Source organism: Typha angustifolia, chromosome 6 (assembly GCF_048772165.1).
Source record: "Typha angustifolia cultivar Huaian chromosome 6, ASM4877216v1, whole genome shotgun sequence".
Taxonomy (NCBI): Eukaryota; Viridiplantae; Streptophyta; class Magnoliopsida; order Poales; family Typhaceae; genus Typha; species Typha angustifolia.
In genome coordinates, this window is record NC_133244.1 from 8,551,196 (window position 1) to 8,579,032 (window position 27,837).

At 37.1% G+C, this 27,837-nt stretch overlaps 6 protein-coding genes across 9 annotated transcripts; 2 read left to right on the top strand and 4 right to left on the bottom strand.

The window, feature by feature from the left end:
* The first annotated feature begins 1,357 nt into the window (after nucleotides 1-1,357).
* Nucleotides 1,358-6,454, top strand: LOC140761574 (ABSCISIC ACID-INSENSITIVE 5-like protein 2). Of its 3 annotated transcripts, XR_012104586.1 has the most exons (6): nucleotides 1,358-1,545; nucleotides 1,984-2,950; nucleotides 3,168-3,239; nucleotides 4,826-4,889; nucleotides 4,970-5,238; nucleotides 5,335-6,454. XR_012104586.1 is itself a non-coding variant. In XM_073098967.1 (5 exons), exons 2-5 carry the CDS (start codon nucleotides 2,117-2,119, stop codon nucleotides 5,107-5,109), a joined length of 1,110 nt encoding a protein of 369 aa, XP_072955068.1. In that variant the 5' UTR covers nucleotides 1,358-1,545; nucleotides 1,984-2,116; the 3' UTR covers nucleotides 5,110-5,270. The 3 variants fall into 3 exon arrangements, 2 of the variants coding, with proteins under 2 accessions (XP_072955068.1, XP_072955070.1); XM_073098967.1 differs by lacking the exon at nucleotides 5,335-6,454 and having other exon boundaries at nucleotides 4,970-5,270; XM_073098969.1 differs by lacking the exon at nucleotides 5,335-6,454 and having other exon boundaries at nucleotides 1,359-1,545; nucleotides 4,826-5,105.
* A 1,435-nt stretch (nucleotides 6,455-7,889) lies between these two features.
* On the top strand, nucleotides 7,890-10,820 carry LOC140761153 (14 kDa zinc-binding protein-like). The gene is made up of 5 exons (XM_073098359.1): nucleotides 7,890-8,107; nucleotides 8,729-8,786; nucleotides 9,328-9,417; nucleotides 10,305-10,422; nucleotides 10,496-10,820. The coding sequence occupies exons 1-5, from the start codon at nucleotides 7,932-7,934 to the stop codon at nucleotides 10,561-10,563; spliced, it is 510 nt and encodes a 169-aa protein (XP_072954460.1). The 5' UTR covers nucleotides 7,890-7,931; the 3' UTR covers nucleotides 10,564-10,820.
* A 1,662-nt stretch (nucleotides 10,821-12,482) lies between these two features.
* On the bottom strand, nucleotides 12,483-13,860 carry LOC140761152 (protein RETICULATA-RELATED 3, chloroplastic-like). The gene has a single exon (XM_073098358.1). The coding sequence runs from the start codon at nucleotides 13,813-13,815 to the stop codon at nucleotides 12,766-12,768; it is 1,050 nt and encodes a 349-aa protein (XP_072954459.1). The 5' UTR covers nucleotides 13,816-13,860; the 3' UTR covers nucleotides 12,483-12,765.
* Nucleotides 13,861-16,941: 3,081 nt separating this feature from the next.
* On the bottom strand, nucleotides 16,942-18,934 carry LOC140761479 (histone H3-like centromeric protein CENH3). The gene is made up of 7 exons (XM_073098826.1): nucleotides 18,799-18,934; nucleotides 18,682-18,722; nucleotides 18,551-18,599; nucleotides 18,330-18,442; nucleotides 18,042-18,116; nucleotides 17,703-17,778; nucleotides 16,942-17,285 (listed from the first exon to the last, which is right to left on the bottom strand). The coding sequence occupies exons 1-7, from the start codon at nucleotides 18,881-18,883 to the stop codon at nucleotides 17,233-17,235; spliced, it is 492 nt and encodes a 163-aa protein (XP_072954927.1). The 5' UTR covers nucleotides 18,884-18,934; the 3' UTR covers nucleotides 16,942-17,232.
* A 955-nt stretch (nucleotides 18,935-19,889) lies between these two features.
* Nucleotides 19,890-23,925, bottom strand: LOC140761637 (calcium and calcium/calmodulin-dependent serine/threonine-protein kinase-like). 2 transcript variants are annotated; one of them, XM_073099057.1, is made up of 8 exons: nucleotides 22,959-23,925; nucleotides 22,077-22,839; nucleotides 21,929-21,983; nucleotides 21,718-21,828; nucleotides 21,392-21,624; nucleotides 21,119-21,326; nucleotides 20,325-20,384; nucleotides 19,890-20,232 (listed from the first exon to the last, which is right to left on the bottom strand). In XM_073099057.1, exons 2-8 carry the CDS (start codon nucleotides 22,796-22,798, stop codon nucleotides 20,035-20,037), a joined length of 1,587 nt encoding a protein of 528 aa, XP_072955158.1. In that variant the 5' UTR covers nucleotides 22,799-22,839; nucleotides 22,959-23,925; the 3' UTR covers nucleotides 19,890-20,034. The 2 variants fall into 2 exon arrangements, with proteins under 2 accessions (XP_072955158.1, XP_072955157.1); XM_073099056.1 differs by having other exon boundaries at nucleotides 22,077-23,925.
* Nucleotides 23,926-24,054: 129 nt separating this feature from the next.
* On the bottom strand, nucleotides 24,055-26,262 carry LOC140761638 (large ribosomal subunit protein eL30-like). The gene is made up of 5 exons (XM_073099058.1): nucleotides 26,123-26,262; nucleotides 25,913-26,018; nucleotides 24,931-25,032; nucleotides 24,458-24,526; nucleotides 24,055-24,377 (listed from the first exon to the last, which is right to left on the bottom strand). The coding sequence occupies exons 1-5, from the start codon at nucleotides 26,141-26,143 to the stop codon at nucleotides 24,337-24,339; spliced, it is 339 nt and encodes a 112-aa protein (XP_072955159.1). The 5' UTR covers nucleotides 26,144-26,262; the 3' UTR covers nucleotides 24,055-24,336.
* Nucleotides 26,263-27,837: the final 1,575 nt, after the last annotated feature.

A 27,837-nucleotide genomic window follows, 5' to 3' on the forward strand; every position in this document is an offset into this window, starting at 1 on the left:
ATAATCTTATGGGCTAGTAGAACTCGACTACCGGTAACCAGCAACCAGAAAAATAGCTTTTATAAGGACCCCATATTGGTCCCTCCATTAATTAGAGATTAATTAAGATGGAGTGTTGTTAGTGGTCCCTTAGCAACTAAGCAACAATCACTGCAATCATCTCTTGGCCTTTCTTTAACAAGAAGTTTTGAGGAAGTTTGTTTCATGAGATGACAATGAAATAAAGTGGAATTAGTATATGTGGGATGGGATAATGTTGATTAATAGTTAGTCATGGAAGTGGTAAGTTGAGAGGCATCTATTGGCCAATAGAGTAAAGCATTTGTCCTTAATGCAAAATTCAGTGGTCACAATCATAATCTCAGCCAGCTTTATTATGTTGTTAATTAGCATAAAACAGTACCTTAATCTAAAGGTAGTAAAAAAAGGACTTTTCTAACAAAACAAATGTGCCAGAAGTGCTAGGAGTAGAAGGTGTAATTAAGAAGCTAATATTACATGCACTTAAAAATGTATTTAGATGGATATATATCTAAAATTTTGAGCTGAAATAGAAAATTATGCATAAATAACTCATAATTAAGCAAAACATGATTATTAACAAAAATCAAACTAAACCTAATTAGGCTAAATCTAAGCAGCTCATCAAATGGAGTTCATTGGCATATTCTTTATTTGTTGGTGACTAGGATGCCTATAATAACAAGTTTAAAATTGTCACCATAGCTTAAATAATGTTCACCCTTATAGAAAAGGATTCAGAGTAGATAATCCTAGCACTACCTTCTGGGTAGTTTAAAGTAAACACATACAATTTATTTATTAGTTGGAGTGAGATCAGAGGGGCGAGCTTTATAGTACGACAGGCTAATGACGCTCATCTTCTTATAAGGGTGTGTCATAAGATTTTTAATTCTTTTCTGATAGCTAAAGCTACGATAATATATAGAACTTTATTTTGCCTAAAAGATAAATATTGAATCCAATTATATTTTACTAGTAGACATTCAAGCATAGGCAATAACTTTTAAAATTTATTGGTGTAAATGAGATGGGAGGTTTTCTTGTGAGTCGATGTAATTTTTAGTAATATATTTACATATATAAATATAAAAGGATAATATAGGAAATGAATTATATTATAATTTTTGTCCAATTAAAATACATATTATTTTTTTTGATATTACAAATTTGCCCTTGTCATATGAAATAAATACCTGTCATTACTTTTCTTTTTTCTTTTTCTTTTTTAATTTCTTTTTGTGCAAGACAAATAGAAATGTCCATCTCAGTGGGCCCATCACTCGAGGAGGTCGTATCCCTTTCCTAAGTAACTATTGCCGACATCACAACCATCGCCGAGATCAAATATTTTTCCTTTCTCGGCCGCCAAGCTATTGGGTTCTCTCTCTTTCTCTCTTTCTCTCTCTCTCTCTCTCGCGCGCGGCGTTGCTCTCCCAACTGCCTAAGTCTCGGGATTCCTCAACCGATCGAAGCAGTGGAGCGGGATGCGTGGTGGGCTTCGCGGCCCCGTTCGAGACGATGGTAAAGTGAATTTGGCAATTTGGCGTGTTTTGCTTGTTTGTTTGTTGGGTGATTGGAGAGGATCTGAGGATGGTAACAAATAAGGTTCTTTTTTCCATGGGGATCATCGTAGGGGGTGGAATGCTCACGAGTTGATCAATGGGTTTTGTTGGATCGAGGCTTTTGTATTCCTTTTTGTAGGATGTGCGTCAATCGTTTCATGTGTTTGGAGTTTTTAGGTTCGGGCTTTCCTTTACAGGAAATGGGTCGGTTTGGCCGATTTTAGATCGTTTAAGACTTAGTTGCAGATGGGGTTTTGTCTGAATTAGCTTTTTGAGTGAGTTTTTGTTTTTCCAAATCATATTCTTACTTTTTTGTTTGTGGGAATCTTTCATGGAATAGGTTGAGTCCTTTTGATGCAAAAAGAGATGGTATAAATTGTGACCTTCTATTTTGCAGGGTTGAAAATGCAGTATGTGCTTGATTTGATCAGGTAGCTAGTTAGAAAGAGGAAGATTGAAATCTAGGGTTCTTAAACTTTTGCATGTGGGGTTGGGGGGTCCTGATTGCTTGAATTGGGTGAAATTGTTTAATGGGGATTCATACAACCGCACCGGGAAGTGGCGGCGGCGGCGGGGAGCAACCACAGGTTGGGAACTTGGCCAGGCAAGGATCTGTCTACAGTCTTACTCTCAATGAGGTTGAGAATCACTTGGGCGAACCTTTGCACAGCATGAATTTAGATGAACTCCTAAAGAGTGTATTACCAGCAGAAGTAAACCAGCCAATTGCAGTGGACGTGGATACTGCCTCTGGTCAATATGCATCTGGCTCAGGCCTCCAGCGCCAGGGGAGCATAACGATGCCACGAGCATTGAGCAAGAAGACGGTAGATGAGGTTTGGAGAGACATCCAGCAGGGGCATCCGAAGGCCGAAGATGAGCGAAGTTTGGGCCGGGAGAGGCAGGCAACTCTTGGGGAGATGACACTTGAGGATTTCCTAGTGAAAGCTGGAGTGGTCGTCGAGGGCTGTATTAAGGACGATGGTCTAATTGGCAACATCGGTCTGGTTGGAAGCAGTGACCCAGTGGTGGCAGCACAGGATTTTGCACAAGGGACAAATTGGTTCCAGCAGTATCAGCAGATGGCACCTATGGATCCACAGCAGCAAGGGCAGCAGAGCATGATGAGTGCTTATATGCCCAGCAGATCAGTCCCTCACCAGTTATGTGTAGGCGGTTCTATCATGGATGCTGTTGTTTACCCTGAGGTTCAGATGAGCATGTCTTCCCCAACACTGGGAGCACTTTCTGATCCTCAAACACCTGGTCGTAAACGAGCAGCCTCAGGGGACATGGTTGAGAGGAGGCAGAAGAGGATGATCAAGAATAGGGAGTCTGCTGCTCGTTCAAGAGCAAGGAAGCAGGTGGAGATCCCTTTTGTCTACTTCTTAGAGCTTGTCAAATTTACCGTTAGTCTAATTGTTCTTCTTTAATCCCTTTTGTTATAGGTCCTTTTATGTTCTTTGATCTAGTGGAGACATGCATTGTTATATTAGACTTACAGAAATGAGCACATAGTCCTCATTATATCAAACTTCTTTGAGATGTCATTATTTATCAAGGTGTGCATAATCATGACAGGCCTACACCAATGAGCTTGAAAACAAGGTCTCTCGTTTGGAAGAAGAGAATGAGAAGCTGAAGAAACAGAAGGTAAGCTTTTGTTTTTTTATTTTTTTAAATTTTGTTTTTATTTGTCTAGTTTGATGTTGGTGGAAATGCTCCTTTTTCTCACTGCTTGATATTGATTATTAACAGATAGTTTGGCCTTATGGTGCCCTGTTGGTTCTCTTATCAAAATGGACAAAAGTAATATATGAACTTAATAGTTGGATAAACAACTTCCATTTTCTTTCTCTATGGCAGTTAGATTCAGCAGCTTGTGCTCATGCTTTCTGAATGATTTTCATACGAGTCAACTGGAATGTCTCAGCTACTGTTTGACAAGGCGGGAAGCAGCCTATTAGTAAATTGCCTCCAGAAGTGTAATCCTTAACCTTATTGCCTTGTTCAGGCATGAGTCAACCTTATTGCATTCAGATACTTTATCAAACATTTAGTCTCCACCAACATATGGTGTTTCTGTTAGCCACTAGGGGATAAAAGCTTAGGTCTCGATATCTCATATTCTAATGCCTCTCTCTCATTATCCTAATGATTTGACATCATTGTTTAGGACTCTTCCCAGTTTAACACCAATGAACAATCTCATCTCACTCAATTTGCTTCTTATTCTAGTGGGAACAAATGTAAGTCACATATTACTATATTTAACATCGGTGAGCAATCTCATTTGCATTCACTTTAACATTTCCACTTTATTATAGTGGGAGCAAATGTAAGTCAGATTATACTCTATGTAATTGAGTCCACTAAATTTTACCATTGATTTCTCGATTTCTATGATACAAGGAATTTTAGATGCCTAATTTTCTGTTGCCGAACTGTGTAATGTTCTGTACACAAACCTATTTCATTAATTTTAGATATCTTTCATTTATCTCAATTTCATTTACATTATGCATGTCTAGGTAGGAAGATGATATGTATCTTTGTGCATGGACACTCATATATATGTATTTGTTGGCATTATATATTCTTGTACCATTATATATAAATGTACAAAGTACTCTCTAATAGTTAGCTAGAGCTCTCTAATTTTGGTAAATTTGGAATTTCAGTAGTTCTGACAGTAGTGTGTTTCTGTTGAAAGTATCTTATAGATTAGTAAAGAGCAGATATATATACCAGAAATAGTAATTTTGTTTTTAATGTACTGCTTGTTTTACAACTGAGAATTGACAATATCAGATCTTGTAAACATGATGGCACATAAAGCCACGATAGTAATTGACAATAAAAGATCAAGTAGAGATCTGGAGTATACAATTGTGAAATTTGACTCTGGTACCCATGGCAGCCCACAAATTTCCAGTTCATAGATAATTTAAATTCTGACTGTTAAGTTATTAATTCACTATATGACATGCTTCACTTAGTAAATGCTTCAATCCATCTAGCTACCTGATTTGTGATTCATAGCACTTCTATTCATTATATTATTATTTTTCAATTGGTCTTTAAATTATTTCTTTCTCAGTTATTAAGGCACATCAGTCACTGTCCATGAAGATCAATTTTAGTTTTTAATACCCTAAACCTTGTTACATGCTGCTATAATCCTGATAGTTTTCCTACTACTCGTGTCCTGCAATTAAAGAGATAAGTGCTGGTTGCAGGAATTGGACAAGCTACTATGCTCCGCACCTCCTCAGGAACCAAAGTATCAACTTCGAAGAACAAGTTCAGCCCCCTTCTGACAATGTTCATATTAAATTTTGTAGATTCCATGGGTTGATGTAGCTTTTGCTTTCTTGCATTAGAACGTTTCAGGAGCTCTGGGGTGTTGTCGGTGTCCTACTCTTGCTATTCCGAGATTGCAAGTGGCCGATTCTCCGCCAGTGCTGTTGCTTGCTTTATACCGAGTCTTTGTTCCATTGTAAATCTACTAGCACAAATTTGAAGTTCTCCATTGTGGTGTTATCTCCTGGTTGCTAAGCTTCTTTGTATTAGGAGTTCCCAAGGCTAAGTGGAGACTCCATATTAGGTCAACTGACTTGCTGTAGCAGATGTATAAATTCTTGTCCGAGAGGTGAAATCATTTTCTTCCACATTCATATCCAATTCTTGTGTGCCATTTCTCACAGACCAGTGTTAAGTTTTAAATATTCACTCTGATACATAACAGGCAGCAATATTAGGTCTATTAGACATAAGCACAAAGAGTGTTGCAACATCATTTGACAAGAGCAGGGTAAGCTACTGCAAAGATCTTACATCTCAGTGAATGAAAAAGGAAAAAAAAGGCAAGCAGTTCTAAGTTTCATTCATCACTGAAACTCTCTTGCCTCACCTAATCCACCATGCATTGCGAAGATTAAACTCAAGATCGACGTCAATGAAAGGAGAGAAGACAATGCAATCTCCTGCGCCATGGATGATGTGAACTGCAGCTTCGAATTCATCCTCTTCCTCTTCCTCATCTATGTATAGATACTCGCGGCATAGTGGACAAGTTCTTCCCTGATGCATCAACCATCTAGCTAAACAAAACTTGTGAAAGATATGCTGGCATTTGAGATCTCGAGCCTTGTCCCGACGGCGAATCATACCTAGACAAATGGCACACTCCACCTCCTCACCTAGCTCAAAGCAGTTGGCAAGGGCTCTACTGAAAGATGAAGCAAGAAAGCCATGCATGAGACTTTGAGACATGGACTTGATAGGGATGAGCATGAGAGAAATGGAGTTGAGAAGATGATGATTCATGGGAGAGGATAATGTTTGAGGAAGTGAAGAGCAAAGGGTAAGTAGTATCAATTTTATTGGCCTGTCAATTTAAAGACTCATGAGTTCCATGCCACCCCTACTGAGAGCACCCTGATGTTTCCTTTAAGACTAGTAAAAAATTTAGTGCAAGGTAACCTGACAGGATGACATGTTTTGATCTCATTGGAGGACCGAACGGGCTCCGATCGTTTGGCGGTTAGAGTAACGACACATCGGTGCAGAAAGGATGGTGGCTGTTTTGGATGAATGGGCTTGAACTTGAGCTAGGGCTCTTCAGACATCAACATCCTAACGTATGTACTGGGGAAGAAGTTAGAGATAGGAGGTTTCCAGGAAGTTATCCAGTTTCTATGTGACAAGGATACCCACTTGGATTGAAGCTGGAGATTGTAGATTCTATTGTTTGTCTAGAGGTGCTCACCTTACTTTGCATAGGCTGGGCCAACACTAGTGTGGCCCAATGCAAAATTAGAAAAGCCTTCCAATGCATCGATCGTGGGAATCCAACGATGAGAATTAAGTTTGTTATGTATCTATTATCGATGACGTTGGTGCATATCTAATAATTTTTTATCGTTTAGATTATATATCTATTCCTCGATGGAGTATAGAGATAAGCAAAGAGAAAAAGAGAGCTCGGATAGGAATAGATGTGAAGGAAAAAATAGATCTTTTTAATCGACAGATTGAGAACCTAAGATTAAATGTCGCACCATAAGACTGATTTTTATCCTCAAGCTAAGTTAAAAGAAAAAAAAGTGAATAAATATTTAACTCAAAATAATTGCAACTCATTAAAACCAAAATACTGCAGGTCAAATGATCAACATCCAAATCCATATGGTAAAATACAATATAGATGATTCTAATAAAATTTCATAGATTATTTGTGTATAATTTATATAGATAATATATATTATTTTTTATTAAATTTGAATCCGTACCCTAACAAAATTAAAAATGCTACATAGTCTTTGCTTTGAAGGATATGGTAGTGTGTGTATCTTTAGTTTATTAGGATTAAGTAGGTAAAAAAATGTTTGAAAATATAATATAAAAACTGGCGAGTTTAATACTGTTAATATCGAAACTAAATATTTTTTTTTCTTTTTTTACTCATTGAAAGAATTTTTTTAATAAAAAATCGTTAAAAGAATACAAAAGAAAGCAAGAAGCTTAATTCGAGCATTAAATGCTGTAGAATAAAACTGGTAGCGATTTTATCCTCAGAAGTCAAAACTAGGTTAAAAAGTGCATTGGTGACTTGCCGTTTTGACTTTTGAGAAGAAAGTGCATTGCCGTGTTATTTCAGTATTGACAAATATTATTTTGTTTTAGGTTAATGTTTTTGGTTCATTTTTAATATCAAAATGATTAAAATGTCCTTTTACTCATTTTGTAATTATACCATAATAGAGTTAATTATATCTAACCTACCGATTATTATTTAGTATCATTTTTACTCTCCTAAAAAGAAAACAAGTAACCAACTGTTGATGAGGTACCTTTTCTATGATCAAGGAGGTCATGAGTTTGACTTCAACTATAATATTAATTCGGCTCGACTTGATCGATGGCCAGTGTGGTTGGTTTAGAGAAGTAAATTTCGACAGCGTTTGATTCACGTTAAAACTTAAATTAGACAGATTGACTAACAATTTGGTAGAATTTAAATGCCTCTGTATATAAGAAGGATTAGCCAGCTCATATTTAGCCTTGGAGCTCATGAATAATTAAAAAAAAATCTATATAATGATTTAGATAGATAAATAAAATGGCCTCATTTTTTTCATTCATATTTTTCAATCTCTTGTGTTTAACTTCTGGCGATATCAAATTCTAAACTAATATTCTATATAATTCCAGATATAGTTACGATTTCGGTAGTTCAGGGGTGTTTCTGTCTTTTTGATTTTTCTAGGATAAAATAAAATAGGTTCGAAGGGGGTCAGAAATGTAAAACGGTGAGGAGGAGGAGGAGGAGGAGGAGAGAGAATGAGCGCGAGAAGGGAAGGAATTAATAAAACCAGCACTCGAGTCGCAGTCTTGAGCTCTCATTTCCAATTCCACAAACCCTCGTCTTCGCCTTCTTCTCCTCTTCGTCTCTCCATGGCCGCCTCCTCGGACAAGGAACCCGATCTCGCCGCCGTCTCTTCCGACCCGCCCACCATGTGAGCCGCTCTCTCTCTTCATCTCTCTCTCTCTCTCTCTCTCTCTCTCTCTCGATTAGATGTGAAAGATGATGTTTTGGAATCGGAAGGAGCCAATTGGGGCCTTCCCAATTTTTTTGCGGCAGTCTAAATTAAAAGGAAGGGATTTTGGTGGAAACATTAGTGAATTTATCAAAAACACCCTCCCATTTGCCTTTATTATCATTCACACCCTACCGTCCGTCTTTCCTTTATTAATAGTAAAATTAACCATTGATGCAAAACGACATTAATAAGCAAATTCTGAGGTCAAATGAAGGGTATTTTAGATTTTTATCATATTTTTTATTTTTAAAGTAAAGGAACGATTATCCAGATGGTATAATATGAATTATAATCAATGAAAAATAAACATGTATTAGGTTCTACTGTTAGATCTAAAATACCCATTGATGACTGATGATATTATCTGTTCTGTTTATATATCCTGTTAGCTTCTACTGTTAGATCTATTTTATTCTACTTTTTTTGGTTATGTTGCATGTGTACCCTTTATCTTCAGCTCTGCATAAAAAGATATTATTATTATTATTATTATTTGGTTTAAGAATATTTTGGATGAGACTTTGTTCTTAACTGCAGTTTTGACAAAATCATAAATAAGGAGATTCCTTCCAAAGTGGTTTATGAGGATGAAAAGGTACCTTATTGTTATTGCGAAAACCATAAGTTGGTGTTTGTGAATGCTGTTATGTTTTTGTTAACTTAGGAAAGTTCTTCATTTGGTGCTTTGGTTCTTGTTAATTTATTTGTTTACAAGCAAACTTTTTGGATATTAATTGAAACTTAAACAGCAAAGATGATGATGTTGATTATTGACCTTGGTTTAAGAAACTCTAAATATGATATGTTCATTGTTTTGCAGAACTGTCCAAAAGGTACTCACTGATTATTAACCTTTGATCTTGCAACTTAACTGGAACTCCATTATTTTTTCCGAGCACATTCACTGTCAACAACTTAAACTTTATGATTATCTTCCTCTTTTTGTAGCTGCATAGCCTTTCCTTATGTATGTATTTTTTGTAGGGCTCAAATGATCTCTTCCAAAAGTATTTCACAAGTTTCTAATTGCGTTATCTGGATTTTTGTTAAGAGTTTAGTTGTATTCTTATTACTAGCATAGCATGGCATTTGACCAGTGTGTGTCTCCTACCTTTTCTGGCTGTCCATTTCATCAGGTTCTTGCATTTAGAGATATATCTCCCGAAGCCCCGATACATACTGTAATCATCCCCAAAGTTAGAGATGGATTAACTGGGCTTTCAAAGGTACATCTTCTCTTCTTTATAATGTATTATTACTTAAGTTCATCGTCTAGACTTACATATCATTTGATAAGAATGAATTTGGATAAAGAAGAAGAAGCAGAATTGGGATAAGGAGAGAGTAGGATCATTTGTTTGGGTTAATAATTGGATGAATTTTGTTTGAGTCATTCCGATTACATATATAGCCTTACAACACTAAGAAGATAAAACGATAAAGCTGAAGAATAGGAAAAACAACTACCACTACCAAGCACATTTTGAGCTTATTCAACTAACAGACTAAAAACAAACTTGACCAAGTCTTACTTGACCTGATCTTTTCCACTCACTTCATTTCATGCATTGCATGGCATGCATTCATAGTGGCACTTATCATCTTTTCTACCAGAAAAAGACATTAGGCAGGGATTGATTCAACAAAAGGCCAGCTGTTTAGTTGAACTTATTGAAATTTAACAGGTAAAGGGATAAATTTCCCTAAACATTATTTGCAGTATGTCAGTAAAACTATATTGTACATTATCAGCAAGTAAACTGATTTTATGTGGAATTTCTTGTTCAGTGATGGTCGGCAAGATAAATGTGTTATGTCCTACAAATCCTGCATAATGGACTTACATAGTATGGTTCAGGTGTAATAATATTGCCCTAATTTGATTTGCATCTGTCATCCACATTACAGTTCCCGAATTTAACATCGATCAATGAAGAACCGCGCTAGTTATACATTCATGGTCTTTAATCAGGAAATTCTAGTATTGTTCTGTAACTTCTTTCTGCTTCAGGTCTTAGAATCTCCATTGCTCTACTCTGTCAATCTTTATGTAGTTCCATTCTTTTCATTTTTATAGTAGCAGGCGATGTCTTTCACCATTTCTTGTTCATAGGCAGAGGAGAGGCATGTGGAAATACTCGGCCATCTTCTTTACGTTGCAAAGCTGGTTGCAAAGCAGGACGGGCTTGAAGATGGCTTTCGTATCGTTTTAAATGATGGAATCAATGGAAGTAAGTAACAGAAACATCTCCTTTCATGATTCATACATTCCTACCATTTTCTGAACTTTTATCTTCTTCGCAGATCAATCAGTAAATCATATTCATCTTCATGTTCTTGGGGGGAGAAAGATGGACTGGCCTCCTGGCTAAGTGATTGATCAAATACAGAACTGGGCATTGAGATGATTAGGTCATGTCACTCATCTCAACCAACTCAACAAGAAAAGGATGGTGTTTGTTAGTTTTTTGCGTGCTCAGATGGAACTATAGTTTGCTATAATGTCACTTTGTTGTGCTTGAATCTAGAAATGTTTTTGATCGTTACCATAGTAGTTAGTATCGTGTACTTCCTTTTCCATTAAATCTGGATTTCCTTTGAGATATAAATGCTTATGTCTTTATGGTGATGTTTTATGGTTAAAATGGAGCAGGCAAGGCAACAACAAGAAAAGAAGAGGAAAAAAGGAATGATCGATGTCATACAGTCAGATTAACCAGTTTAGCACCATCACATAACAAGCATCTGCTTGCTGCCTTGAGGAATGTGATTAAAAACAGTTTTAAACAGTGCTTAACTTTTAATATAGCAATTTCCTAGATATTTGAAGCTTGCAAATCCATTGCATGATCATTGATCACTGAGCATAGTATCTACTTAATTCTTTTATCATAGGAGCTATTTGTAAATGAACATCTCAAGTTAATCTCTGAGGGCAATCAATCCCTGGTAAAAAGAAACCTCTATCCAAAATATATACAAAAAAAAAATTACCCCATAACTCTGAAACATACTTTAGAGTTGGGCAGCTGAGAAATTGTGATAGGTAAAAAAAGGATATGCCATCCATCAGTAAAGAGGATCTATCAACATTGTAGGCAATGTGCAATGTAAGAACAAAAGACACAAGAGACATTGTATGTCCCAACGCCATTTGCAGCCCTAGAATAGTCATTCCTACTGGGTGAGGCATAAAATATATCTTCAAGAAATTTCATGATGAAGCATTGAACATCATGTTCAAATACCAACCTGAAAATCTTAAAGCCACTTACCAATTACTGTTTTATTAGTGGTTAGGTCAAACATGTAATGTGATAATCCTTTATTAAGCTTAATCTTATGCATCTTAACAAATTATTCAACCCCTAAACTACCCAGAATACTTCATCCTGCTTGAGTAATCTGTTTCCCAGTGCTAGAAAATGCAAATCAACTACAAACAATGGTCTCTATAATGTTTTCCATATCAAACCACAATTTGATATGGAACCTGGCTCAAGTTGAATTTTCATCATCGCTGCAGTTGCCTGATCTACCTATCTGATTCAGGGCTAGTTGTTCAGCTTTGCTAGATTTCAAGATGAAATGTCCTGAATGAAAAATATGGTGCATGGCTGGTCTTGAGACAGATAGAAGTTCTCATGTTTGTAGTTTGATAGATTAACCTCAAGTAAATAAATGCCTAAGAGTATCTAAGAGCTCAGTTTAGTAAAAGAACAGATAGGTGTTTAGAGGTACTAGAGTTCCATTTACTAGTGTCTACGACCTGAACCCACACCACCAGGGCATATGGCACAAGGCCTAAACCGTCACACCAAGTAGTTTCCTCTATTGCTTACGATATTTGCAATTTTCATATACCACAAGAATCTAGAATGAGAATCAAAACATAGATGTCATGAAATGATTATACTATAAAAGGTCATAATACCTAAGTGAGAAACACTATAAGAATCTATCTACTTGTAGATATCTAAAACTATCTATTGTTGTCTCAATGAGTCAAATTAGTATAGACCGCCACACTCATAAAGAAAACTATATGGTATATCAAGTAAAGCATACAAAAATATTGACTATCTAAATACCACAGGCCAACCCTCATGGAACAATGTTGTTTTGCTCCTGTATCTCCACAGAGAAACTTATCTCTATCACAGCCACAAAATAAAAGGGACCTGTTAGGACCATACCAATAAGCAAAACATCTCATCAACAACTTTTAACATCGAACCAATGAATTCCCATCTCTCGGACACCCAAGGCCTCCCAACAGAACAAAACATAATAAAATTTTAGCAAAATTGAACATTATGTACTTATTTGCTCGAAAATATTGTATCAGGTTGTCATATCAGAACATATATAAAGATAAGAAACGAGAGACCAAGCCCTCAAGCTCCACATTATTAAGAAAGACGAGGAAATAGCTTCAATCTAACTTGGACTAGACCTTCAAAACAAACCACTTTAGTCTAGAAGACAGGATCCCTACTTCCTGTCTCTTCTTTATCAACTCCAAAGTTTTCCTTTTCATAAAAGAAAACATATTTAGCAACAGTAGCAGGAAATCACTTACTTGAGTCTCCTCTCCGAAACTCCTCATCTTCATCCTCAGCCACTACGACCGACCCATTTCCTATCAACCTATCCTTCATCTCCCCCTCCGCCGCCACCTTCTGCGACCCTGTTAGCCTCGCGAGCATCACAAATGACATCCCACCGAGGACATTATTCAAACACCTGAGCACCACCACCGAGGCCTTAAACGCAGCCGGCGGCACCGCCCTTGCCATCAAGAATTCCACTCCATTCAGCGTCTGATACCTAAAATTACTACTCAAGCCCATATGCAACGCCCAGGTAACGGCATTGAGCAGTGTAGGCGGTGGCTTATTCGGCGTCTCGAACGCCGGATCCATCTTCTTGCGGAGCGAGATGAGGCCATTGGAGATCGCAGTGCCCGCAAGGCCAGCTGCGAATCCGACGGCGGCAAATGTGGCGCCTTTGTAGACAAAAGTACCGAATCTTGACAAGAAGGAGTAGGAGCCAGGTTCGAACATGTGGCTGGTGGGGCAAGAAGCGAAGAGTCCGGGTAGGCAGGAGGAGGAGGCGGCGGAGGTAGGGGCAAGGAGATACATGAGGGTAAAGTTGAGGATGGATCCGACGACGAGGGTGGAGAAGACGAAGTCGAGCTCATTGAGTCCAAAGTTCGGGCGGGAGGCCATGTCGCCGAGGACGCAGGCGGTGACGCCGACAATCTCCTCCATGAGGACCTTGAAGGGGAACTGGGGGTCGGCCAAAACCCTAGATCGCCATCCCTCGAGGAAGAGGGCGAGTGGACCGGAGGAATCGGAAGGGCCCTTCCCCGGGACGCCGCCGGAGGAATCCCATCGGCCGCCTCCGCCTCCTCCGGAGTAGTTGCCACCGCCGCCTCCGGGAGGGATGATATCGCCGCTGGAGGAGGAGAGGGAGGGAATGGGATTAGTGGATCGCAGGCGGAGATGGGAGGACCGAGGGATGGATTGGAGGAGATTAGAGTTCCGATGGGAGAACCGGTGGTTTTCGGCGAGGTGAGAAGAGGGGTTTTGGAGAGGGGAATAGCGGAGCATGGCGGCCATGGCGAGTGCTTAGAGGAGAGAGGAGAGAGGAGAGAGGAGCTACTTATTAGTTATTATACTAGTGGAATAGTGGGTGTTTATGTTGGGGGTGAAATGAAAATTGCAAGAAATGGAGGTGCTTTCTAGAAGAACAATGGGTGATTCATTCGAATGGAAGCCTACCTGTACTAAGATAGTCTCTAGATTGATGGAATGATACTATTGGCTCTTATAGAATTTGGATTCTGGAAGGAGGTGAAGTTTTTGATATCATAGAAAAAAAAAAGAAAATCTACAAAGTTATAGGGACTAAACTGCAAATTTGCCGAACAAATACCGAATTACATTTACGCCCCTGGTATACGACAATATCATATCCCACCCCTCAAAAATATTCGCCCGTCGGAAGGAATAAAAAGTGCAATGAGATATTTACGGGCCCAACTATGAGGCCCAATAACGGCCCATTTAAGTAAGATTCCTACAGTACTTTATGTGCTTACGAGATTAGCCCAATTGCAAGGCCCAATACTTGGATAGATATAACTGAAAGGAAGATAAAGAGAAAGTAAAGAGAGTAATTTTCTCTTATTTGAATTAAATTTTGTAGAGAGAAAGGAGAGACAAAGAAAGAGAAAAGAAAATATTATATTTCAACATTCTAAATATATCCTTATTCTATTATACTTGATTTTTTTTTTGGATTCTATTTAATAATTTTTTTAAAAAATGCTTAAATATTAGATATTATAACTTGTGCAGTATATTATAGCTTGTTTATATTACTTTTATTTATTCTAAAGAGTAATATTATGGATTGTGCTAGTTTATTTTAATAATTCAATATTGGATTATTACAATAATAATAAATGTTAGTTTCTCTTTTTAAACCAAATGGAGAACATTTTACTCTTCTCTCTGACTATATTCAAACAAGATGAGAAAAAGTGATCTCAAAAGCAGAAAGGGAAAGGAAGGAAGGAATGAAGAAACAACAAACAGATATAAAGTACTACCCTTATTTTCAATGAAACAAAATAATATCATCATGAGTGAAGCATTGTTGAGGGAAATACTTAATTGGATGTAGGTTTTGAGGCATGTGAGCTCTACTACTAAAGATCCTTCAAGTTGCTGAGATCCATGTTCCATATGCCACCCACCTCTTGAAGAAATCTTGAAGAACATGATAAGATTCAGATCAATCAGTGAGAAGAAACTGAGAGTAATTGCTTAGCCAGTCAAAGTAGTGATGCAAGATGATCTATTTTAGAGTCTTAAAGGCATATATTTCCTCACATGTGAAAGCTGGTGCATTGGTCTTTCCTCACCACATCATGGCATTTTCTTTTGGCATCTTCTTTTAGGCTAAAGGAATCCAGGACATGGTACTCTACTGTCCTGCTTTGATATATATATATATATATATATATATATGTACTCTGAATCCTGACACACCCAATTAAGCTGATGAGAAATTAGACCATAAGAATATAAGGTGCTTCAGAGAAGTATAATAGTCAAAATCAAAATAACAAATGCTGTGATGCTTACTGCTAATTGAAGCTTCCTAAAAGTTCTTCTATGAAAATAAAGAAACAGCATTAACATCTGAATATTTATGGGTCCTTAATTCCTTGATTCAATAGAATAGAGCTCTGCATTGCTGATTATATGTTTAAGTTCCTTTTCTTAATGATTATGATGTGATTAGTTATGGCAGTTCTTTTGTCTCTGCCTAGGTACATGACAAATAGCTTACATAGCACTGACAGCCTTCTAATCATGTGCATCAACTTGAGGGGTTTTTTTTTGTTTTTGGTTTTGTTTTCCTCTGTATAATTCTTCTTCTTTCAATCTTGACCCATGTGGTGTCTAGCATTCAAAGATGGCTACAAGAGAAATATTAATACAAGTTGGTTGTGCATTTGGATGGATGCAATTCTCAGGCCACATGAGAAAGTGTAGAAGATTGACCCGATAGAGAACTTACATATAATGGATTCCACCACCCTCTTCTAACCATCTTCGTTTCTTTCCTTTCTTCACCAAAGCAGACATGAAAGCCATTTGCAGCACTCTCTCCATCCTCTCTGCTTTGATGTTGCTGCATTTCTTTCTTGGATTTTCATCTCCTTCTCGGTCCGATGGCGAGATTCTAACAAAAGGGATCCAATCACGAAGGCTTCTACAAACAATGGCTACAAACTCCATCAATGCAAAAGGCTTCGATGCAGTAAGAAACAAGAAGGCTGAGACAGAGGTCAATGAAAGCCTGAAGAGGCTGCCACCAAGCAGGTCAAACCCAACGCAGAATTATTTCAAGAGTAGAAATCCGACACAGCATTAATCTAGTGAGGTGTCAAGAGCAAGAGAAGAGAAGAAACATTCTCCTCTTGCATTTTTGTAGTGAGTTCTTTCTCATCTCGGTTCTTGTTTGTAGTTGGTTGGAGACTTGGGTAGGGAAGAGAAGTAGTTCACTTTTCAGTTGAAGATCTGACAGGTTGAATCATATGTATATAAAATTTTCTTTCATTGCGAAGATTATATCTAAGATACTACTTTGATTGGAGACTAGCTAGGATCATTTCTTGTACAATTTATCCATAAGAATGGCAGGCATTACTACTGTTTGACACAATTTAATGGATGCACATAATCTCACTTAAGTATTTGGACTTTGAAACTAGGGCACTCTAAATTTGAACCTCAGAATAAAGCATGAACCAGGTCTTTTAAATTTCTTTTTTTTTTATTCCTATAATCATGTCAGATATGCAGACAAGATGAAATTTGAAGACAAGTGTATAAGAGATAATGCTTTTGTCCAAGATCCTCAAACCTCATTACCAACTTCTAAATCACAGGCAGAAAAGCCAAGTGTACATGCTGGAAAAGTAAATTAAAAAAAAAAAAAAAACTTTACGGTAAGAGGGCAGACAGACATTCTGTAGTTAAATCTCTGCATCTGTTCTAAAACTACAGAAAATGCCATCTTTCTAAATGACAGAAAATCTGAGGACTGGATGGCACCAACTGGGATTTTGATATCTTGTAAACAATTAATAGTGCTGGAATGCTAAAGAGAGATGGATTACCAGATTTACATCAAGAAATGATTGATATTTGGAGTTTATGTCGAAAAAGATGATTGTTAGGAAAAAAAAGTATATGGTCTACAAGTATGGTTGGAGCAAGAGAAAGCTTCCCTCAACAAATGGAGTACATCACTGAAAAATGCTAGGGATAGTAGAGTGCATGATAAATACATCATGTATGAGGTTTACAGATCCAAACCATTTCAAATGGTAAAAACTAAAGGCAGGCCTAGTCTTACAATAACTAGAAATGCTTTCTCGTCTTACAATAACTAGAAATGATTACATTATGAGCATTTACTAAGAACATGAATCCTGAGACGATTAACTTCTCCTTGTCTTACCACATCCTTTGGCCACCAATCCGCCTAGCGAGTTGTATATCCTTTTGCACTGCACCAAAATTAGATATTATCATTTAATACCATTCAGAAAGCCAAAGAAACAGAGGTTTACTGATTTAGGGAGACATCAAACAAGATTAGATTACCGTCCTTTCCACATGATAATAGTACAACTATGATGGATAGCTCATTGACATTTTATTCTTTTGTAAATTTTACTCTAATTCAAGTATGCTGCTATAATTGAACCATTTAAACGTGACTAATTGTCTTCAATCTTTGAAATTGAATTCGGAGCCAAAGTAAATACAAGATCTATAGTTGGCAAGGTTAATAACTTAATATTTTCATTCATGAAGATAGTCTATCAACTTATTTGAGCTTAAACACTTTTTATAAATGTCTAACAATTACTTGTAGAAAGGAAATGAAAACAGAAAGAAATCTCGAATGAATGCCCACTTACTAAGTGTAACACGTTTAGCGTGAATTGTGCAAAGATAAGCATCTTCAAACAACTGTTGTACATAAGACTCCGCTGCCTGCAAGAGATGCAATGAGACTAAGGCGCACTAAAATCGAGTATCATAGCAAATTTAATTTGACTTGTATTAAGTAATATACATGCATTTCCACAAGTCTATAGTCATGCAATATGAACTTGCATCAGGAGTATCCTGAGGGATATGATTTGTTATAGGAAAAATAATACAGTCCATGATGAGTGCAAATCTTTACTGGGCTATGAAACATAAGCAAATACTTGCTGCGCAGAGCAACTACAACAGTGAAAAAGAGAAAGAACCTCTTGCAGGGCGACTAGAGCTTCACCGGCCCAGCGCGTGACATCCCTCGAATAGAAGTTAGAAATCTCCTTCACCTGAGATTACATAAAACAGAGTCCTTTAGGTTGGAAAGAAAGAGATCGAGAAACTTTTGAAAAGGAATCCCGCATCTTTAAAGATTGCTGCTACGAAGAATGCCAAAAGGATCGCATACATTCTCAATACCAGAAACGTGAATCTAATTTTATCAAAGAACGCAAAAAGATCTAAGTAACAAAAAGGAGCAGGGGCGAGAGAGGGATACTGACGAGCCTAACGAACGGCGCGAAGGGGATCAGCAGCTTGCACGACTTCTGCAGCTTGCGGATCTCCCGCAGCGCCCCGGTGCCCGGCCTTAACCGGTAGGGCTTTCGCTGCTTCCCTACCTCTCCAAAATTACACATCAAACTAATCAAAATAAAGAAGGGGACAAATAGAAGAAGAAACAGAAAAGATGAAAAAATCAATCAAGAACCAAAAAAGATCAGACCTTTGGCTGAAGCAGGAGTGGAGCTACCCTTCGCAGTCTGCTCCCTCCTCTGCATCACCTCCCAAAGATCTCAAATGTGGAAAAGGGAAACAACAAATTGCAACACAAGAGGTCAAGAAAAAGAGGCTCACTTGGGCTGAACGAGCTAGTGTCGACGAGGTGCTCGCTTCCTCTGCGGAGAAAGTTTTAGGGTTTAGGGTTTAATCGACTCAAGGAGTAGAGAAAGAAGGGGGTTTGGGGAGAGAGACCTTGGGAAGGAGGGTTTCGGTTCGATTGGAGCCTCTTCTTGGTGCTCGACGGGGACTTGCTCGAGAAGTGCTTCCCCCGCGCCATGAGAGAGCGAGAGATGAATTCTTTTTTCGCTCTATGAGGATGAGAGAATGTGGTAATCTCACCGGCGGAATATTGTACTCTCAAGCAGTAGATTTGGCGGGAATATATGTGCTAAATAATGTATAACACTTTTAAAATTAATTAATTATCAATCGGTTTAACGAAAATCTAATGGTTAAAATGCAACAAATTTAAAAGATATAATCATTTCAATAGATAATTATTATTATTTAAATATATTACCTTGCACATTATTTTTTGATAATTATATTATCTTAATAATTTATTTAGTAAAAGATATATATATATATATATCATAATAAGGGAATTGATGTCTTTTATAATTATCTTGATTAAAGTTTAATTAAATTTATCTATTTAATTATTTTTTATTATTTATATATATCTCTTGTTAGTTTAAGATTAATTTAAATTAAATTTAATAAATAGAGAATGATATTTAAATTAAAGTCTATCTCTAAAAAAATCAAATTTAAATAATTTAATATTAAATAATATATCTTATAATTAAGGCATAATTATATCTATCACAATCATATGTGAAAAAGAGAAATCTTAAAGAAAGAAAATAACGTGTAATCCAAAAGTTAGGCACACTTAATCAACTCTTTTTTGATGGTTAGTAACTCGGATATTATCAAACAACACCCTACATTTTTTTAATTTTCAAGTAGCACCTCATTTGGAGATTTTATAATCTGATCACTCCTTTTTTTCCTATATGTTTTCATATAACTCTACAGATTAAATTACTAAAATACCACTGAAAAAGATCTAATATTGATATCTTCTTAGATCTAATCACTCTTATCTTATCCTACCAAATGGGTATGTTAGATATTTTAGAAATTATCTATATCATTCTAACATAATATTCCTTAACTAATATTATTCTACTGAAAAAAGTTGAATTTAGTTAAGAATAAAATAGTTGCCTGAGAGGTTAATAAAATAATAATAATAAAAGTATATTGTTGTATGAAAATTCCCATATATCATGAGTTAAAAACATAAAGTTTAGCAATCAATATTGTCATATATCTTTAATTTCTATTTGAACTATACTATGTTTCTAACATACAAAAATTTTGAAACATCCTTTTGCTGATCTTAGACTGAAAGGAAAAAGATCATGAGGAAGAAGAATGATAGAGTGGCGGCCGCAAAGAAGACAGGACTACATCTTGAAGGGAGCTATCTCTTTGCATAGCAGCTTTGAACTCATCAAATGTGACAACTCCGTCGTTGTTGGCATCCATTTGATCAAATATCTCATCTAGCTTCCCTGGTTCTGCTATATCAGCAGGAAGACAATCCTCAGGCAAGGCCTGAAAGTAAAAGCATGTCATCATTCTTGCAGGTTTAAGAGAAGATATGGATGTTTATTTTGGAGAAATTGAAGGTATTGCAAAGTATTTACCCGAATCATTGACGCCAACTCTTCCTTACTGATGCAGCCTGACCTATCGGCGTCATACATCTGATAATATGATGTGACATGCAGATTCAGATACACTGAGACTGAAAAAATTGATCGAAGAAATGTCGGCAGGGTATGTTCAAAGAAGGATACTTTTCTCATGTATGAAAACATAGGTAATTCTAAAGCAATTTCAGTGCATGCAGATATGGTCGTGGCTGATCTTAGTCTAGAAAACAATTGCACAGCTTCTAAGGGAGTTAAATGTATCAAGGTCTTAGATTTCGCAGTCATATGAGATAAGCTCACATCAAGCCAATAGGCAAATATATATCATGTATTGTATGAAAGATCACGCGAGGTACTTTTGAAGGGGTACAATATACAACATACAATATATCATATATTGTATGAAAATATGTATCAGATTCAGATACACGAAGAAAATTTTGGATGGGTATGTTCGGAGAAGGATACTTTTCTCATGTATGAATATCTATGTAATTTTGAAGCAATTCCAGTGCATGCAGATACGGTCATTGATGATCACAGTCATGAAGCCAAGAAACAAAATTCATCTGCTTAGATGGAAGTTGGATCAGACTGAAAATTCTAACAACCTGATGTATTATAAAGTATGATATTTTGGTTTCTGTAAGAATTGCATTCCTCCTGTGAAAATCTAACATCCTATATTTCAATCCAACAATACATATCTACCTAGAAATTTCTAATTTTTGCTGGTCTGAACATTATCAAAACAAAATAGAGAGTATACAAAGATGCAAATTTACCTGAAAGCAGAGCTGGAGTGCATCATCTCCTTGCGAATTCCTAAGACTGGATAGTCCACATAGGATCTCTCTCATGTCCACAGTTCCATCACGGTTGTTGTCGAATAGATCAAATACACGAGGAGCTAGAGGAATAAGTGAATCCATTTTCATTGATTTCAGCACTTGCTCAAACTCGGACAATGTGGCATTCTCTCCATTTGCACATCTGCATTAGGAAACATTTGCTTTAGAAATATGGAAAGCTGATTTCCTGTGGAATGTAGTACTCACATCCTTCTGAAATGCTGACGTAGATTCTCAAGTTCCTCTGAGGTGAGGTCATGGGGTCCTAGTAGACTCTTCAGCTTCTTTGTTCTCAACATCACTTTGCTACTCAAAATACTGGCTATTGCAGCCGCACGTAGTTTTCGTCGAGCATTGAAACTTTGCAGCTTGGAAACAACCTCTGAATCCATCAGGTCCTGTTTTGCAGAGTCTCCTATCACCCATGGGTGTCTCAAGAGCTGTTTTCATAAAGATTATAAACAAATTAAACAAAAGCTTAAAGAATATCAAATGAATCAAGAGTCAAACGGTAAATGGAGCAGTAGCCATACATCACTAGCTGTAGGTCTTTTGTAAGGTTCAACAGACAGAAGACTTGAGATCAAATCCTTAGCTGACGAAGATATGGTTTTCCATGTCTGATCCTCAAAGCTGAATTCACCCTAGAAGAGATCCACCAAGTAAGAAATCGCATATTACCGGAACATAACATTAATGGATTGGACAAGATGATACAAGGTTCTTTCTCATTGATAGACTTACAGCTAGTATTCTTTGCTGTTTATCTTGATTTGTTGGTGCATGAAATGGAGGGCACCTGAAACAGAAGAACAAAGTAGGTACAATTTTAACATTCCAAACTAAAACATCCAAAATTGAACTGCAACTAACAAAAGATTCCGCGGCATACCCGGAGAGAAGGATATACAGAATGACACCAAGAGACCACATATCACTAGCAGATGAAACTCGCTGCCTGGATAAGGCTTCAGGTGAGACATAATCAATTGATCCAAATAGTGCTACAATTGGATCAGTGAAGTCCTCAACGGAGCTCAATCCAAAGTCCATAATTTTCAATGTAGAATGTTCACTTCTGTCTAAGAACAGGCAATTCTCTGGTTTTAAGTCGCGATGAACTATACCGGCTTTATGAAGTGCTGCCAGCCCACTTGTTATCTGATGAACAACCACAGCTGCTTCATATTCTGAATAACGCTCGTGTGCAACTATCCTATCGAAAAGCTCTCCGCCTGAGCAAAGCTCGAGGACAAGGTGAATTCCATTCATGTCTTCATAGACATCATAGAGGTTGATGACATTAGGATGAGGAGAAACATTCTCCACTATCCTCCTCATGACCAGGATCTCATTCGTAAGCAGTGCATCTGATATCGAGACTTGCTTCCACATCGGCAATCCTGAAGAAGCAACATGGCCCTTCTGTCCGGCCTGCTTTCCTTGCATTCCTGGAGGTACAAATCCAAATCTCCTGAGAGTTTTAATAGCAACATGGTCCTTCTCCCCGTTTAATTTGCTAACTCCCCTCCTAACAATGGAGAATCCACCTCTGCCGAGAACGTCCACAACTTCGTAATCATCAGATAGCTTTCTGCGCTCATTCTTAGACATTGGGCAAAGACTTACAGAACACCAGACTCGATATACAAAGTCTAATTTCAGATTCATATGAAAGAAGATAAAAAAGAACACAGAATTAAGCAGTAATCGAAGAGCTAAGAATTTCTCAAAAGAGTACAACAAAGAGAAGAGTATTAAGAAGCAAACTCACCCACAATTAACCAACAACCTCTACGCCAAAGGAAATCCAAGGAACACCCAACTCCTATCTCAATCTGAAGAGACAAATGGCGAAGTACAAGGCAAATCAGCTGCGTATGGGATTGAGTTGGAAGAGGAAGATGGAAACCAGCCAGCAGAGTTCGAGGTGGAAGTAGTTACAAGTAGAAAGGGACGAATGAGTAGAAAATAGAGCTATGGCCAGTCTCTCTTTGTTATTAAAAATAGATGAGAGAACGTATAGTCTAAGGAGTAGGTGGGAGATTAAAAATGCCATGAGACATGGAATAAACCAGGAAGGATTGGTGATGTCCGAGTGAGGACAAGAGTGTAGACTGGAATTGGAGACGTGCAGGTGAAGGAGAGAGGGGGAGGAGTCAACCAAGCATCTCGGTCGGTTGATCAAGAACTGCCATTTTTGCTGCTTCATGGAATGGATAATCACATTAAGACCCCTGAACAATTGATTATTTCCACAGGCATACATTTATTTTATTTTTATTTTCTTCTGTGTTTTATACGCATTTAAATCCTAAACTATTGAAAACTTCTCGTAACACGGTAACAGTCAGGAAATATCTATTCTCAACTTTTCTCTTTTTTCTGTTAAAATATATTAAATAATTTCTAAAATTGATACAATAACACTGGCATTTTAAAATATGATAATGGACAAATTTTCAAAAACCCCCTAACTATCCCTGAATTCTTATCAAAGTCCGTTGATGATGCAAAGACGAAAGAACTCGCAGTCGATACTAAATACTTAGCCGTATTTGCAAAATCGGACCCTCATTTGTTGTCCAAATTTATTCTTTAACAGAGGGCGATGTTGGAATGCTACACACCAATTGAATATTGGAAAATATTGAACCAGTTCGATGCAGCAGCATATACTGAGATTTATAATTGCATCTTTCCACCATTAAAGACAGAAGGGGAGGAACAATGGATCGTAAGCATCACATACCCTATGATTTGAGACCAGATCAAAATTCATATTGAAGGCAATACTTATAAATTCATTTCTCCAATAGAAGGATAAATATGACTCTATATATATATAAAGCATAGAAAGGCTATCATGGTAGTAGTAACTGGTGTATCAATTCAATGAATAAAATAAGTGACGAATCTTTAATTTATCTAGCAATTGAAAGTACCCTCCTGACCAAAGTATGAGATTGGCGATAATGTCTTAGATAACATAACAATTAAGACTGGTGAAACAAAGAGAGGAAAAATCTTCAACTGAAACTGTCGTCTTGAAAATTTCTACGCCAAAATTCCATAGCTACAAATTAACAAGGAAACGGCAGTTTAAGAAAGCACATGTAAACCCCTACAGCACAAATTAATCTCATGTTCTTTCACTGATCACCAGGGATGCTCTTGATGATGTCCGAGTCACCTGAAGCATAGATGAAATAGCATTAAGCCTTCACACTCAGGAAACAAGGCAGATCAAAAATGATGTACAAGTACACTAACCAGGGTCAATTATACTGAGGCAACACACACGGAAGTATTTGCCGCATGCAGTTCCGAGATCAACATTGTCTGGAAAACAAACACCAGGACAACAGTGGAACAAATTAATTGGTATGTATTGAAGAGAACAAAAGAAATGCCCCAAAATCTAAAATGAGAGAATCAAAGGATTATAGCTGGAACAAAATGAGATTGAAAGAAGACAAAATCTTGTGACAAGATCCGGAAAAATGATCAACAATTCAAAGTTTTCCTCTGCAATAAATAGAGAGCATTACAGAGAGTTCTTTCAAGTTTTCATTGTAGACACTGAATGCTTTGAGTCTTCACATTGTAAGTCTTATCATTTATTTTTACCTTCTTGAAAAATAGAAGGAACTTTATTCAGTGAAAGTATGTGGTAGCTTTATAAGGCATACTTATAGTGCTAAAATTGATAAGCTATTACTGACAATTTCTGAAAAGATACTTACTTCCATTAAAGTGGTGTACACCAACTTTTGCCAACATTGCATAATATTCTATTTCAGATTTCCGGAGCGGAGGGCAGTTGTTCGCAATGATGACCAATTTACCTTTACACAGAAGAATGAGATGTCAATGAACTCAAAGCTTGAAAACAATAAAGACACCCTAGAACTGAAGACCAAGACAATGTAAACAATCAATTGGAAAATAAAGAAGTCCCGATGCAAATCCACCACAATACCTATGAGGATGCTAAAGACAAACAAAAGCAAAAGAAAAAAAAAACCCCAATAGCACTTACAAACATTAAAAAGAAAGAATACTACAGACAATGATACGACATCCAAAGCTAAGAAAGCTGATAGCAACATAATTTAAGCACAGTTTAGGTGTTTAAAAGAAGCATGAAGAATCCCCTTCTCCCATTGATACTGGTTCTTAAACTATAAGATGTAGAGTTGCAAGGAAATTTCAATGATCAAATGGAAATAAGAGATACTACTGTTAAATGTTAAGATCTGCAAGGAGACAAGGTTTCAAACACAATTATGTGACATTACTTATTAGGTAATAATCATTAGATTATATTCCATAAAAAGAACATCATGTCTCGCCCTCCAGCCATTCCCCTAGATTAAGAGAATAAATCTAGACGAATATATATAGGGAAGGAAGTCGAGATCAATCTAGGGCTCTGCATTCATCTCAAAGGCACGAAACATACAGCCAAAGAGCCAAACTCCAGTCCCAATCTACATTATCTTCTCGCACTATCCAAGATTAAGAACACGCTAACTCGCACATAAATTAGGAAAAAGTCGCCAGCTTTAATATATGTACATTCAAGTGCAACATGAACAACAATACAATAATAGAGTAAGTCAATCCAAGATGCAAACTTATCTACCTAGGTATCAATAAACTCCACCTATGTTAGTTCGCAAGCATCTACGAGAAGTAATAAAAAAAAAAGTCAGATTTAGAAACCTTTTGAGTTGCGAAGAGTTCTGAGCACGGTCTTGTAGCCGAGCGTGTACTTCCCGCTCTTCATCACCAGGGCGAGCCTGTTGTTGATGCTCTCATTGCTCTTCTTCTGCGTTTCGATCAAAAGAAACAGCAATCAGAAACACAAACACCCAATAAAAAAAATCAACGAAAAATCGACAAGAATCTCTAATCGATGGATTAAAAGGATACCGTCTTCTTCGCGGGGGCCATTGGAACAGATCCAAGGAAGCGGTAGGAGGTCAGCGAGGTGGCGGAAACCCTAGAAATCTCGCGCTGGTGGCTGCGAACGACATGCTAGGGTTCCAAAGGAGGTGTATATAGAAGCGAGCAGCGGTGACTACAATTACCAAATTACCCCCAAATAAGGGTTAAATCGCTTAATCCTGACCGTCCGGACCATGATCAGATATTTGATCGAACAAACGGTGATACGAAAGGTGAGCTAGGGTTCGACCGTGTAAATTTGTCTTTTCCCGTTGATTAAAAAAAAAAAAAAATAGAAACATTACAATTTACACCCTATACTTTGTTCTTATTAGCATCAACATCCCTATCACAATGGTATTTGCTATTCGATCCTTGTTTTTTGAGAAAATTGTGCCGAACCCAATTATACCTAATTCTTCAAGGATAGCTCTTCAGAAGTTAGCCGAATTAGAAGCTTGATTTTTTTCTCTTCTTCTCTGTCATATTCTTTTTTACTTCATTCATTGCTAGAAGAGGAGAGATTTAACTTGGCCTTGTATTAAACTTGCAGTTTGAAGTGCAAATAACAACATCCACAGGTTTGTCTTACAGAAGATTAAACATTCTGTGTAGCTGAAATGAATTCATCAGTGTTCATGCTCAATTCTTCTCACTTCACAAGTTTAATTAATCTTCTGAAGCTGACCAAGTTTTATTTGCTTACCAAATTACAAAACCAAGACCTAAGCAAACTGTTAAATTGTGAATCTTCCAGATCTATCTTTAGGACAACAGAGCTCTTCTGTCAGAGTCTCATGATAAAGACAAGTTAACTTAATTCCATAAGGTGCTTCCTTTTGATAAAGAAAGAGGATGGATTGTGCTCATTAGATTTGTATTATCAATGACAACATTTGGGCAGCAATTGGTCCCTGATGGAGATTGATGCTGTACATATTCACAAAACAAGTAGAAAGATTACACTAAATTATGATATTGACACTCCAACCACTGATTCATTTGTGAGTTAAACCAGAAGTAGAAACTTAAAGTGCAACCAGCATAGGTAACATGATCTTCTTTTAAAACTATGAAGCTAATCTTAGAAGAAAACTGTAGAATTATATGCATTGTTGACCTACTGAAGACTATTCTGAGGGCTATTAGCTCAAAATAGTACCATATTAACTTCAACATTATCTGAACATTGAGATAAGAAGGCTCTTACTGAAACGATTTCGTAAGGTTGAGATGCTCACATGCTTAAGTAATATAAACGACGGTATGCCTAGAATTTGTCGGTTGAGCATTTCGTACAATAATAATGCATCAGCTAAGCTCTCAAATGTTGAATTTAAGGATGATTTTTGATGTGGAACCACAGTGTCAGCTAAAGAGCTATTCAATTCCTTCACCATGTTGCTCTCCACAGGATGTGCTACTGTCAAGGAGTTTTCTCCATTCCAATTCCTAGGCTCATAGTCTTGAACAAGTTTTCTCCAAAGGATATGTCAAGCTCTTAACAGTTAACACTCAATAATGCCTAATCTCTAACTGAATTTTTACACATCAGGAATAAGTTATGTCATCCATCAAAGCTTCTCTGTTTCAGTAGGTTCTTCTCACCAACCAAGAATTCTTGGTTCTTTCAGCAACAAGCTCCACCACCATTGGGCTTTCCAATAGGTTTTCAGTGGACAAACATAATTTCTCACAAG

Excerpts from the sequence above, each read along its gene's own strand:
- LOC140761638 (XM_073099058.1), bottom strand. The coding sequence starts at position 26,143 with ATGGCCCCCGCGAAGAAGACG. Across the intron at positions 26,019-26,122 it reads TGGCCCCCGCGAAGAAGACG|AAGAAGAGCAATGAGAGCAT; the intron begins GTATCCTTTTAA and ends ATCGAAACGCAG. Across the intron at positions 24,527-24,930 it reads TGTACACCACTTTAATGGAA|ACAATGTTGATCTCGGAACT; the intron begins GTAAGTATCTTT and ends TTTGTTTTCCAG.
- LOC140761153 (XM_073098359.1), top strand. The coding sequence starts at position 7,932 with ATGAGCGCGAGAAGGGAAGGAATTAATAAAACCAGCACTCGAGTCGCA. Across the intron at positions 8,108-8,728 it reads TCTTCCGACCCGCCCACCAT|TTTTGACAAAATCATAAATA; the intron begins GTGAGCCGCTCT and ends TCTTAACTGCAG. Across the intron at positions 9,418-10,304 it reads GATTAACTGGGCTTTCAAAG|GCAGAGGAGAGGCATGTGGA; the intron begins GTACATCTTCTC and ends TCTTGTTCATAG.
- LOC140761637 (XM_073099056.1), bottom strand. The coding sequence starts at position 22,855 with ATGAATCTGAAATTAGACTTTGTATATCGAGTCTGGTGTTCTGTAAGT. Across the intron at positions 21,984-22,076 it reads CTGTATATCCTTCTCTCCGG|GTGCCCTCCATTTCATGCAC; the intron begins GTATGCCGCGGA and ends CTTCTGTTTCAG. Across the intron at positions 20,385-21,118 it reads CACTCCAGCTCTGCTTTCAG|ATGTATGACGCCGATAGGTC; the intron begins GTAAATTTGCAT and ends TCATATTATCAG.
- LOC140761152 (XM_073098358.1), bottom strand. The coding sequence starts at position 13,815 with ATGGCCGCCATGCTCCGCTATTCCCCTCTCCAAAACCCCTCTTCTCAC.
- LOC140761479 (XM_073098826.1), bottom strand. The coding sequence starts at position 18,883 with ATGGCGCGGGGGAAGCACTTCTCGAGCAAGTCCCCGTCGAGCACCAAG. Across the intron at positions 18,600-18,681 it reads CACTAGCTCGTTCAGCCCAA|AGGAGGGAGCAGACTGCGAA; the intron begins GTGAGCCTCTTT and ends GAGGTGATGCAG. Across the intron at positions 18,443-18,550 it reads CACTCCTGCTTCAGCCAAAG|GGAAGCAGCGAAAGCCCTAC; the intron begins GTCTGATCTTTT and ends TTGGAGAGGTAG.
- LOC140761574 (XM_073098967.1), top strand. The coding sequence starts at position 2,117 with ATGGGGATTCATACAACCGCACCGGGAAGTGGCGGCGGCGGCGGGGAG. Across the intron at positions 3,240-4,825 it reads AGAAGCTGAAGAAACAGAAG|GAATTGGACAAGCTACTATG; the intron begins GTAAGCTTTTGT and ends TGCTGGTTGCAG. Across the intron at positions 4,890-4,969 it reads GTATCAACTTCGAAGAACAA|AACGTTTCAGGAGCTCTGGG; the intron begins GTTCAGCCCCCT and ends TTCTTGCATTAG.